Raw genomic sequence first — 10467 nt, 5'->3', positions numbered from 1 at the left:
ATATCTGGGTCATGAAGATCTTTTTTGTACAATTCTTCTGTGTACTCTTGCCACCTCTTCTTAATATCTTCTGCTTCTGTTAGGTCCATACCATTTCTGTCCTTTATTGTACCCACCTTTGCATGAAAATTTCCCTTGGTATATAAGATTTTCTTGAATAGATCTCTAGTCTTTCCCATTCTATTCTTTTCCTCTATTTCTTTGCACTGATTGCTGAGGAAGACTTTCTTATCTCTCCTTACTATTTTTGGAACTCTGAATTCAAATGGGTATATCTTTCCTTTTCTCCTTTGCCTTTCACTTCTCTTCTTTTCAAAGCTATTTGTAAGCCCTCCTCAGACAACCATTTTGTCTTTTTTGCATTTCTTTTTCTTGGGGATGGTCTTGATTGCTGCCTCCTGTACAATGTCACACACCTCCATCCATAGTTCTTCAGGCATCTATCAGGTCTAATCCCTTCAATCTATTTCTCGCTTTCACTGTATAATCATAAGGGATTTGACTTAGATCATACTTGAATGGTCTAGTGGTTTTCCCTACTTTCTTCAATTTAAGTCTGAATTTGGCAATAAGGAGTTCATGATCTGAGCCACAGTCAGCTCCTGGTCTTTTTTTGCTGGCTCTATAGAGCTTCTCCATCTTTGGCTGCAAAGAATACAATCAATCTGATTTCGGTATTGACCATCTGGTGATGTCCATGTGTAGAGTCTTCTTTTGTGTTGTTGGAAGAGAGTGTTTGCTATGACTAGTGCATTCTCTTGGCAAAACTCTGTTAGCCTTTGCCCTGCTTCATTTTGTACTCCAAGGTCAAATTTGCCTGTTACTCCAGGTATCTCTTGACTCCCTACTTTTGCATTCCAGTCCCCTATAATGAAAAGGACATCTTCTTTGGGCATTAGTTCTAAAAGGTCTTGTAGGTTTTCATAAAACCATTCAGCTTCAGCATCTTCAGCATTACTGGTCAGAGCATAGACTTGGATTACTGTGATATTGTATGGATTGCCTTGGGAACGAACAGAGATCATTCTGTAATTTTTGAGACTGCATTTTGGACTATTTTGTTGACTATGATGGCTGCTTCATTTCTTCTAAGGGATTCCTGCCCACAGTAGTAGATGTAATGGTCATCTGAGTTAAATTCACCCATTCCAGTCCATTTTAGTTTGCTGATTCCTAAAATGTTGATGTTCACTCTTGCCATCTCCTGTTTGACCAGTTCCAATTTGCCTTGATTCATGGGCCTAACATTCCAGGTTCCTATGCAATATTGCTCTTTACAGCATCGGACTTCGCTTCTATCACCAGTCACATCCACAACTGGGTGTTGTTTTTTATTTGGCTCCATCCCTTCATTCTTTCTGGATTTATTTCTCCACTAATCTCCAGTAGCTGGAGAAGGCAATGGCACCCCACTCCAGTATTCTTGCCTGGAGAATCCCAGGGACAGTGGAGCCTGATGGGCTGCCATCTGTGGGGTCGCACAGAGTCAGACACAACTGAAGTGACTTAGCAGCAGCAGCAGCAATCTCCAGTAGCATGCTGGACACCTGCCAACCTGGGGAGTTCATCTTTCACTGTCCTATCTCACAAAAAGTTTAGCAGGAAATAAAGTAGAAAAGGTAGGAAAAGTGCAATGGCAAAGGCAATCTTCCTTCCTTTTAGTGGGAAGAGATTCTCCACAGAAGGAAAGCAAAATAACAAAACTATACTATTTTGAGGGTTTCTCTGGTGCTCAGTGGTAAATAATCTGCTTTCGAATACAGGGGAAGTGGGTTCAATTCCTGGGTTGAGAAGATCCTCTGGAAAAGGAACTGGCAACCCACTCCAGTTTTCTTGCCTGGAGAATCCCATGGACAGAGGAGCCAGGTGGGTTACAGTCCATGGGGTCAAAGAGTCAGGCATGACTTAGTGACTGAATAACAACAACATGCTATTCTGAAGCTATGAGGAGGGGCTTAGGTAATACAAGAAAATAAAACAGACAAAATGATGACATATTTTGACATACCCATCCACAGCATTCAGCATGAGCTGAAAAGACACATGTAAGAATTCCAGAGAAAAATAAAGAAAGCTGTGGTACATATACACAATGGAGTATTATTCAGCCATTAAAAAGAATACATTTGAATCAGTTCTAATGAGGTGGATGAAACTGGAGCCTATTATACAGAGTGAAGTAAGCCAGAAAGAAAAACACCAATACAGTATACTAACGCATATATATGGAATTTAGAAAGATGGTAACAATAACCCTGTGTACGAGACAGCAAAAGAGACACTGATGTATAGAACAGTCTTATGGACTCTGTGGGAGAGGGAGAGGGTGGGAAGATTTGGGAGAATGGCATTGAAACATGTAAAATATCATGTATGAAATGAGTTGCCAGTCCAGGTTCGATGCACGATACTGGATGCTTGGGGCTGGTGCACTGGGACGACCCAGAGGGATGGAATGGGGAGGGAGGAGGGAGGAGGGTTCAGGATGGGGAACACATGTAAACCTGTGGCGGATTCATTTTGATATTTGGCAAATCTAATACAGTTATGTAAAGTTTAAAAATAAAATAAAATTAAAAAAAAAAAAAAAAAAAAAAAAAAAAAAAAATTTCACATATTGAGGCAGAAAGAATTCCACATCATCAACCTTTCCAGCCATTCTTTTTAAATCACAAGAACATGGTTTTTCCTGTGCAATACTTTTTTCAGAGCTGTTTTTACTTCTTTATTCCTCAAGGTGTAGATTAAAGGGTTCAGCATTGGTCCCACCAGATTCATCAGAATTTGCACCACGGTTCCTAGCATGGGGTTAGGTGTGGGCTGCAGGTAGACAGTAATGATGGGTCCATAGGCACAGAGGATGGCAATGAGGTGGGCACTGCATGTGGAGAAGGCCCGGCGACGGCCCTCAGCTGATGGAATCCACAAGATGGAGATGGTGATCCGAGTATAAGACACAAGGATTAGGAGAAAGCAGACTAGAGATACTAGGCCAACGTTAGTGAAACTCAGCCTCTGGGCCAAGGATGTATCAGCACAGGCCAAGGGTAAGAGTGCTGGAATATCACAAAAGAAGTGAGCCACTTCATTGGGACCACAGTATGGCAGGGTGAAGGTAAGCAAAGTCAGGACGCTGGAATGGACACATCCTAGCAGCCACGTGCCCACAGCCAAGGCCACGCAGACTCTAGGGCTCATGATGACTGCGTACCGCAGCGGGTGACAAATGGCGGTGAAGCGGTCATAGGCCATCACGGTGTACAAGAAACACTCAATGCTGCCGAGGAAATGGAAGAAGAAGAGCTGGGAGACACAGTCCTTGTAGGAAATACGTGGGCTCAGGCCCATGAGGTAGAGCAGCATTTTAGGACAGGTCACAGAGGAGAAACTCATGTCAAACACAGACAAGTTCCCCAGGAAAAAATACATGGGTGTGTGAAGGCGACTGGAAAAAAGAACAGTTACAAGGATCGACATGTTTCCCAGCAGGGTGCAGGCATAGAAGGGCAAGAACAGGACAAAGAGTAGAGTCTCCAGCCCCTCCGTGTGCGGGATTCCCAACAGGATGAACTCAGTCACCTCAGAGCAGTTCTTCATCTCCGTGAATGTCAGTCCTGTGGAAGGAAACGGAAGCAGAGAATGTGGAAGAATGTCCTGATTTGATGTCAGCAGACAATGTACTGGAGAAATGAAATATGTGAGGGAAATTACAGCGTTTTGTTTCAAAGTTAAGGAAATACTATGTCTAAGCCAAATTACAGAGCATTTAACCTGGAATGCAGCTACCATAGCAAAACGTCATAGTTTTTATAACAAATATTTTTATCATACTGATTCTAAATGCAAATATCCTTTATTAAAATACTACTTTTAATGTTGGAGCAAGGCTTTTAAAGAGAAGGGTGATGCCCATACAAATATGCTCCCTCAGAGTGGAGGAAGCCTCAAAAACAGACAAAGGCTCTTTAATGTCTCTAGAATGAAACTTGAGAATCACTATATTTGTGAGCCACTGCTGGTGACAAAATTATATTTTATCTGTTTTCTGGTGAGACCTAGGGTTGAACCTCATAACAGTTTGAAACACTTACTCAACATGATCTCAGTTCATTTAATCCTCCCAGTAACCCTTTGAGATAAATGTATAGAAAAGGAAATTTCTGAACATTAGGAAGAGTGAATGACTTGCCTAATTTGAGGTTACTATACATCGCAGAGCTAGGTACTTAAATCTTTTTTTTTTCCCCCGACATGAGTCTTTCCACTGTGTGCACTTGTGATGGACTGTGGTGTTACTGACCTTGTCAAATTTTGTCCTTCACCTTCATGTTGTTTATGTTTTTCCTTTTGATGTCACCAGGCTCCAAAAATGCTCCCAGTTCTCTTTAGTAAACAATGTAAACCCAACTTGTCTCTCCATGAAACACCACCACACACACACACACACACACAAAGACACACATACACATTTAAATATAAAGTCGAGAAGAATTAATACTTTTTGACATGTATGGCTATACCCTTGGTGCAGAAAACAGTGACCAGCACAGAGTAGGTTCTTAATAAAGATCTGATGAATGAGATAATGAAACAACTCCTTGAATAACTGGAAAGAAAAGCATTCAGTTGTTTTGTCTTGTACAAGGACTTACATGACACTATCAGATATTAGTCTTCCTAAACAACCATGTAAAGAAGCTTGATCATACATCTGTTTCTCTTTTTCACCATCCTCTGAATAGTTGAACTTTCTCTGTTACCTATATGGCATCTGAACCCAAGAAGAAGCTTTGCTTTGTGCTGTAAAGATGACCCAAGACAAGAACTACATAATCTGTATGTGAGTGCATGCTAAGTTGCTTCAGTCTTGTACGACTCTTTGTGACCCCATAAACTGTAGCCCGCCAGGCTCCTCTGTCCGTAGGATTCTTTAGACAAGAATACTGGAGTGGGTTACTGTGCCCTCTTCCAGGGGATCTTCCTGACCTGGGGATCAAAACTGCATCTCCTGTGGCTCCTGCATTGCAGGTGGATTCTTTACTGTTGAGCCACCTGGGAAGCCGACATAATCTGTAGTCTCAAAAAAAAAAAAAATGAGACCTGGATATCTTATTAAGAGAGTCACACAGAAGAAAAGAACTGGACTGAAGGTGTCCAGGGATAGGCTCATTCAAGTGTCCAATCCTTTAATTATTTTGAATGAAGACCAAAGCCCTAGTTGTAAAGGAAGATTTGGAGTTGGTGAGCCAATATCATGAGGTAAATGACAAACCAAGCAAGCAGTGTTCTATTCTTAGCCACAACTTTCTGTTCATTTCCTGGACTTTGAGACCATTTGTAAACCAGGGACTCCAAATTCTCCTTTCCACTGGATACCTGAGGAAGAAAAGAGGACTTAAAAAGAGAGAGAGATGAGGGCGGCACTTAACATGACTAGCAAGGAGAAAGTTTCATCCCTGTAGTATTTGTCTCTCTAGGATCTGTCACCCAAGTTTGCTTCTGACATCATACCATAAGCCAGAATCAGGGATCTCCTCTCATAATCTGGAAAGTTCTTTCTTCTTAGTGAAATAAACTCAGATTAAGTGACAGAAAGCTGAAAGTCCCTCTGCCTTCTGCAAAGATCTCTTGCAAAACACTAATAGCAACATTGTTTTCTCATAGTGAAAATTTAAAAGCTCTTGAAGCCCTTGGGGAACCCCATTCCTGAATGAATCCTGTTTTGCGGGGGTTGTTAAGCAAAGGGAGTAATTAGAAGTGAGTGATGATAACTCCCCTGTGACATTACTGTGATGTGAACAAGATAGAGCCATATCTATATTTTCTACTTCTGTGAATGACCTGGGGAAGTTAGAGAAAAGCTAAGATGTACAGCTCAACCTTAGGACATATGTAGAAACCATTTCCCCAGTTTCAGGGTATACTTTTAGAATAGCAACCATATATCTCAGGCTTTTAACTATCTAATTTCATATACTTTATCTCAGTTTCTCTTTAGCCCATATACTTTTCTATGATACTTTGGTTTGGAAATATAATTTCCAATATCAGATTCTCCTAAAAGCAGAATTCTCAATTGGCAAAGTTGACTTCCCTGAATGAGGAATTGTTCTCCACATGACTTTCCCAGAATTCTATTAATGTATCGATCAGCAAATATTTATTAGTAACTTATACTACTATGTCCAACTAAGCACAAAACATGTTTGCTGAGTCTGGAACTTCTCTTACTTAACAGAAGTCAATAAACTTGACTCTTGAACACAAATGTTGGAAATGTGAGAACTGATATTTTATGTGGCAGAGAGCTATCTAATTTTCAAAGAACTAAAATAAATAAATAAAAGCATAAACTAATGAAATAAAGAAAACCAAAAGCGAAAAGATGAATGATGCTAAATTTTGACCTTCTTAAAATACTAAGAAAATAGATATACTGCTGCAAAGATTATTACTGAAAAAAACACCATATGGGTTAAGATTGATCAATCTCAAAAGCAAGTTTGATGGGAATAAGGGCAATCACATGTTAGTCTTTTTAAACAAATTTTAAAACCAGAAGAAAAAAATAGTATATTGTTTATATGTACTCATAATGGCAAATCCATAAATAAAAGGAAGGTATTTTCTTAACAAAAATTCAGCAGTCTAACAACTGGTGAGAAGATGAGGATGACAAAATTACACAAAGGGAACTTCTAGATTATATTCTATATCCTGTACTGGCTGAAAAGCTCCCATGAATTTACTAATATTCTTTTTTATTATTATTATTATTATTTATTTTTACTTTACAATATTGTATTGTTTTGCCATACATTGACATGAATCCACCATGGGCATACACGTGTTCCCCATCCTGAATCCCCTTCCACCCCGTCCCCATCCCATCCCTCTGGGTCATCCCAGTGCACCAGCCCTAAGCACCCTGTATCATGCATTGAACCTGGACTGACAATTCATTTCACATATGATAATTTAAAGATGTTCCACAAGGAAAACAATTTTAAAAACTGTAATAAATGAAAAATGTTATTAATTTTAAATAATATATGAAACATATATATGTATATATTTCTAACCACTAAAGAATGTACCCTATTAATTTATCTTGAAATGATTATGGAAAACAACAAATAATTTATAACCACATTTTTTTCATGTCTTATTATGTTATGTTTGGCTAGTTTACCAAACATGTACAAAAAGTACAGACTAAAATGTCATTGAGTATTAGGACATATACATGGACAAAAACATTTTTTAAAACCCACTGCCTAAATTTTAACACTTCATGCTTTAAATTTTTAAAAAGAACGTGTACCCCAATGTTCATCGCAGCACTGTTTATAATAGCCAGGACATGGAAGCAACCTAGATGTCCATCAGCAGATGAATGGATAAGAAAGCTATGGTACATATACACAATGGAGTATTACTCAGCCATTAAAAAGAATACATTTGAATCAGTTCTAATGAGGTGGATGAAACTGGAGCCTATTATACAGAGTGAAGTAAGCCAGAAAGAAAAACACCAAGACAGTATACTAACGCATATATATGGAATTTAGAAAGATGGTAACAATAACCCTGTGTACGAGACAGCAAAAGAGACACTGATGTATAGAACAGTCTTATGGACTCTGTGGGAGAGGGAGAGGGTGGGAAGATTTGGGAGAATGGCATTGAAACATGTAAAATATCATGTATGAAATGAGTTGCCAGTCCAGGTTCGATGCACGATACTGGATGCTTGGGGCTGGTGCACTGGGATGACCCAGAGGGATGGAATGGGGAGGGAGGAGGGAGGAGGGTTCAGGATGGGGAACACATGTATACCTGTGGCGGATTCATTTTGATGTTTGGCAAAACTAATACAATTATGTAAAGTTTAAAAATAAAATAAAAATAAAATAAAATACTGAATAACAACAACAAAAAAAGTAATGTTAAAAAGTGAAAGATTCAGTCTTTTATTTGTAAACACTTATCAGCTATTTTAAAAACCAAGGGCAAAGTCTATATCCTCAGGAAAAGAAACAAAACCTTTGTTGTAATTGTTGCTATATATCTTAAAGTTGATTTTAAACCAGGGACCAAAATTTGATGAGATGAGTATAATATCCGAAGTTCAACGTGAGCCAAATATGTTATTTATGTCAATCCATCTATCTTCTGTAAACGGCAACCCACTCCAATATTCTTGCCTGGAAAAACCCCATAAACAAAGGAGCCTGGCCGGCTATCGTCCATAGGATTGCAGAGAGTCAGAAACAACAACGACTGAGCACGCACACATTTACCCTCTGTATTAGTTTGAATCTCAGTATCATTTTTCCTCATGCCTCGTCTTTTTAACCATTAGTCCAATGTGAATATAATTACATATAAACAGTTAAGACAAACAATTTAAAGATACAGTGGGTAATCAATTGTTATTTTTGCACAATATCAACAAATCAGGCTTTCCCAAGCCTCAGAAAGTAAAGAACCTGAGGGCAATTCAGGAGACACAGGAGACTCCAGTTCAATCCCTGGGTGGAAGATCCCCTGGAGGAAGAAATGGCAACCCGTTCCAATATTCTTGCCTGGAAAATTCCATGGACAGAGGAGCCTGGCTGGCTACAGTCCATGAGGTTGGAGAGAGCCGGACACAACTGAGCAACTAAGCACACACATCAATAAATCAGTGAACAAATTGTGAGCATATAGTCTCATAGCCTCAAATTCTGCTCTTGTTTATTCAAGCCACACACAGAGGCTTTCAAAGCTTTTATTTAGGGGAAAATGCATTAAAATACTTTTGTTAACTCATTAAAAAAAAAAAAAAAACACATATTGGAAAAAAGTAACGCCATTGCTCTCCCTACTGATATGAAGTGCAAGGATCATTTCCAGGAAATCTCTGTGGGTTTTGAAACCCTCAATTTGAAAAGGCTGCTGAATAATTTAGAATATACTCTGTGAAACCTAGAACGCATTCCAGTGCTTCTGGGCCAAGAATGACACTCTTTCCAAGCAGATCATTCTGTAATAATTATCTCTTCCATTTAAAGCCTACCTCCTCTGAGTCCCCAGACCGGGACTCAACTCAGGACTTGGGCTTGAGATATCGAGGAGACCGTGAATCTGGAAGGACACAGCCCTGGGGCCCTCGAGTGACCACGTGAGAGAGCTGGAGAGCAAAGCCCCCTCGGGGAGGAAGCAGAGCTTTGAAACGTGCCCACACCCACCGCTGCTTCCGGCACAAGTGCCTCTTCTTTGCCTCTCCTTGGCCTGAAACAGACCCCAGCTGCTACTGTTGTTCCGCAGGTGATTCCTAAAGATGCACCTCCTGCAAGAGCTATCGTCCTGCTGCTCTGGGGCTGCCTAAGTGTGCTCAGGAGTGTCCGACAAGTGGGGCTGCCACGCCTGATGCTGGGGAAGGGCCTGATGCTGGGGGAGTGCCTGATGCTGGACTAGGGCCTGATATTGGGGGAGGGTCTGATGCTGGGGGAAGGTCTGATGCTGGACTAGGGCCTGATGCTGGAGGAGGGCCTGATGGCGGACTAGGGTCTGATGGTTGAGGAAGGTCTGGAGCTGGACTAAGGCCTGATGCTGGGGGAGGGTGTGATGCTGGAGGAGGTCCTGATGCTGGGGAAGGCCCTGATGCTGGGGGAGGCCCTGATGCTGGGGGAGGACCTGATGCTGGAGGAGGGCCCTGATGCTGGGGCAGGAACGTCTGATGCTGGAGGAGGGCCTGATGCTGGACTATGGGCCTGGTCCTGGGGGAGGACCTGATGCTGTAGGAGGGCCCTGATGCTGGGGCAGGAACATCTGATGCTGGACTAGGGTCTGATTCTGGGGGAGGCCCTGATGCTGGACTAAGGCCTGATGCTGGGGGAGGTCCTGATCCTGGACTAGGGCCTGATGCTGGGGGCAAACGTCTGATGCTGGCGGGAGGTGTGATGATGGTGGGCAGCCTGCTCCCAGATGTACACAGAGTTGTGATTATAAATATGAGAAATCTTTTTTTCATACTTTCCTGACCACCTTGCTATGTTCTTTTTTTCTGAAGCATAATTGCTGTGCAATATCGATTTGATTTCTGCCATACATCAACACGAATTAGCCATAGGTGTACATATATCCCCTCCCTCTTGAATCTCCCTCCCACCTCCCTTTGCTACATTCTTGTTTCTATGGATATATGAATAATAAAGACTCTTGACTAAAATAACATAAAAAGCTCCCACACACAAGCATGCACACGCACACTCCCTAGTGCATCATTCAGGTCCGCGTCAGGGTTGCCCTCGGCCACCCCGCCCTGGGATCCACGGTGAGCCTTGACACCTGCACTTTGTTCCCACCCTCGGCCCGCTGCCCACGCCTCAGCAGCAGAGGGGCCCTGTCCCCACAGATGCTGAAGTGATGAAGCCTCTTGTCTCCGGAGCCAAGGGTACGAACACCTAGTCGGTCGTCCTT

General features: G+C 41.5%; 1 protein-coding gene across 1 annotated transcript; it reads right to left on the bottom strand.

Annotated features, from left to right (window-relative positions):
- Positions 1-1459: 1459 nt before the first annotated feature.
- LOC102400319 (putative olfactory receptor 10D3) lies at positions 1460-9229 on the bottom strand. The gene is made up of 4 exons (XM_045165825.1): positions 9062-9229; positions 4301-4414; positions 2608-3614; positions 1460-2064 (listed from the first exon to the last, which is right to left on the bottom strand). Exon 3 carries the CDS (start codon positions 3595-3597, stop codon positions 2665-2667), a length of 933 nt encoding a protein of 310 aa, XP_045021760.1. The 5' UTR covers positions 3598-3614; positions 4301-4414; positions 9062-9229; the 3' UTR covers positions 1460-2064; positions 2608-2664.
- Positions 9230-10467: the final 1238 nt, after the last annotated feature.

This window comes from Bubalus bubalis, chromosome 5 (genome assembly GCF_019923935.1).
Source record: "Bubalus bubalis isolate 160015118507 breed Murrah chromosome 5, NDDB_SH_1, whole genome shotgun sequence".
NCBI lineage: Eukaryota > Metazoa > Chordata > Mammalia > Artiodactyla > Bovidae > Bubalus > Bubalus bubalis.
The sequence above is the reverse complement of the archived record's forward strand: the minus strand, read 5'-3'. Positions and strand labels throughout refer to the sequence as shown.

Excerpts from the sequence above, each read along its gene's own strand:
- LOC102400319 (XM_045165825.1), bottom strand. The coding sequence starts at position 3,597 with ATGAAGAACTGCTCTGAGGTGACTGAGTTCATCCTGTTGGGAATCCCG.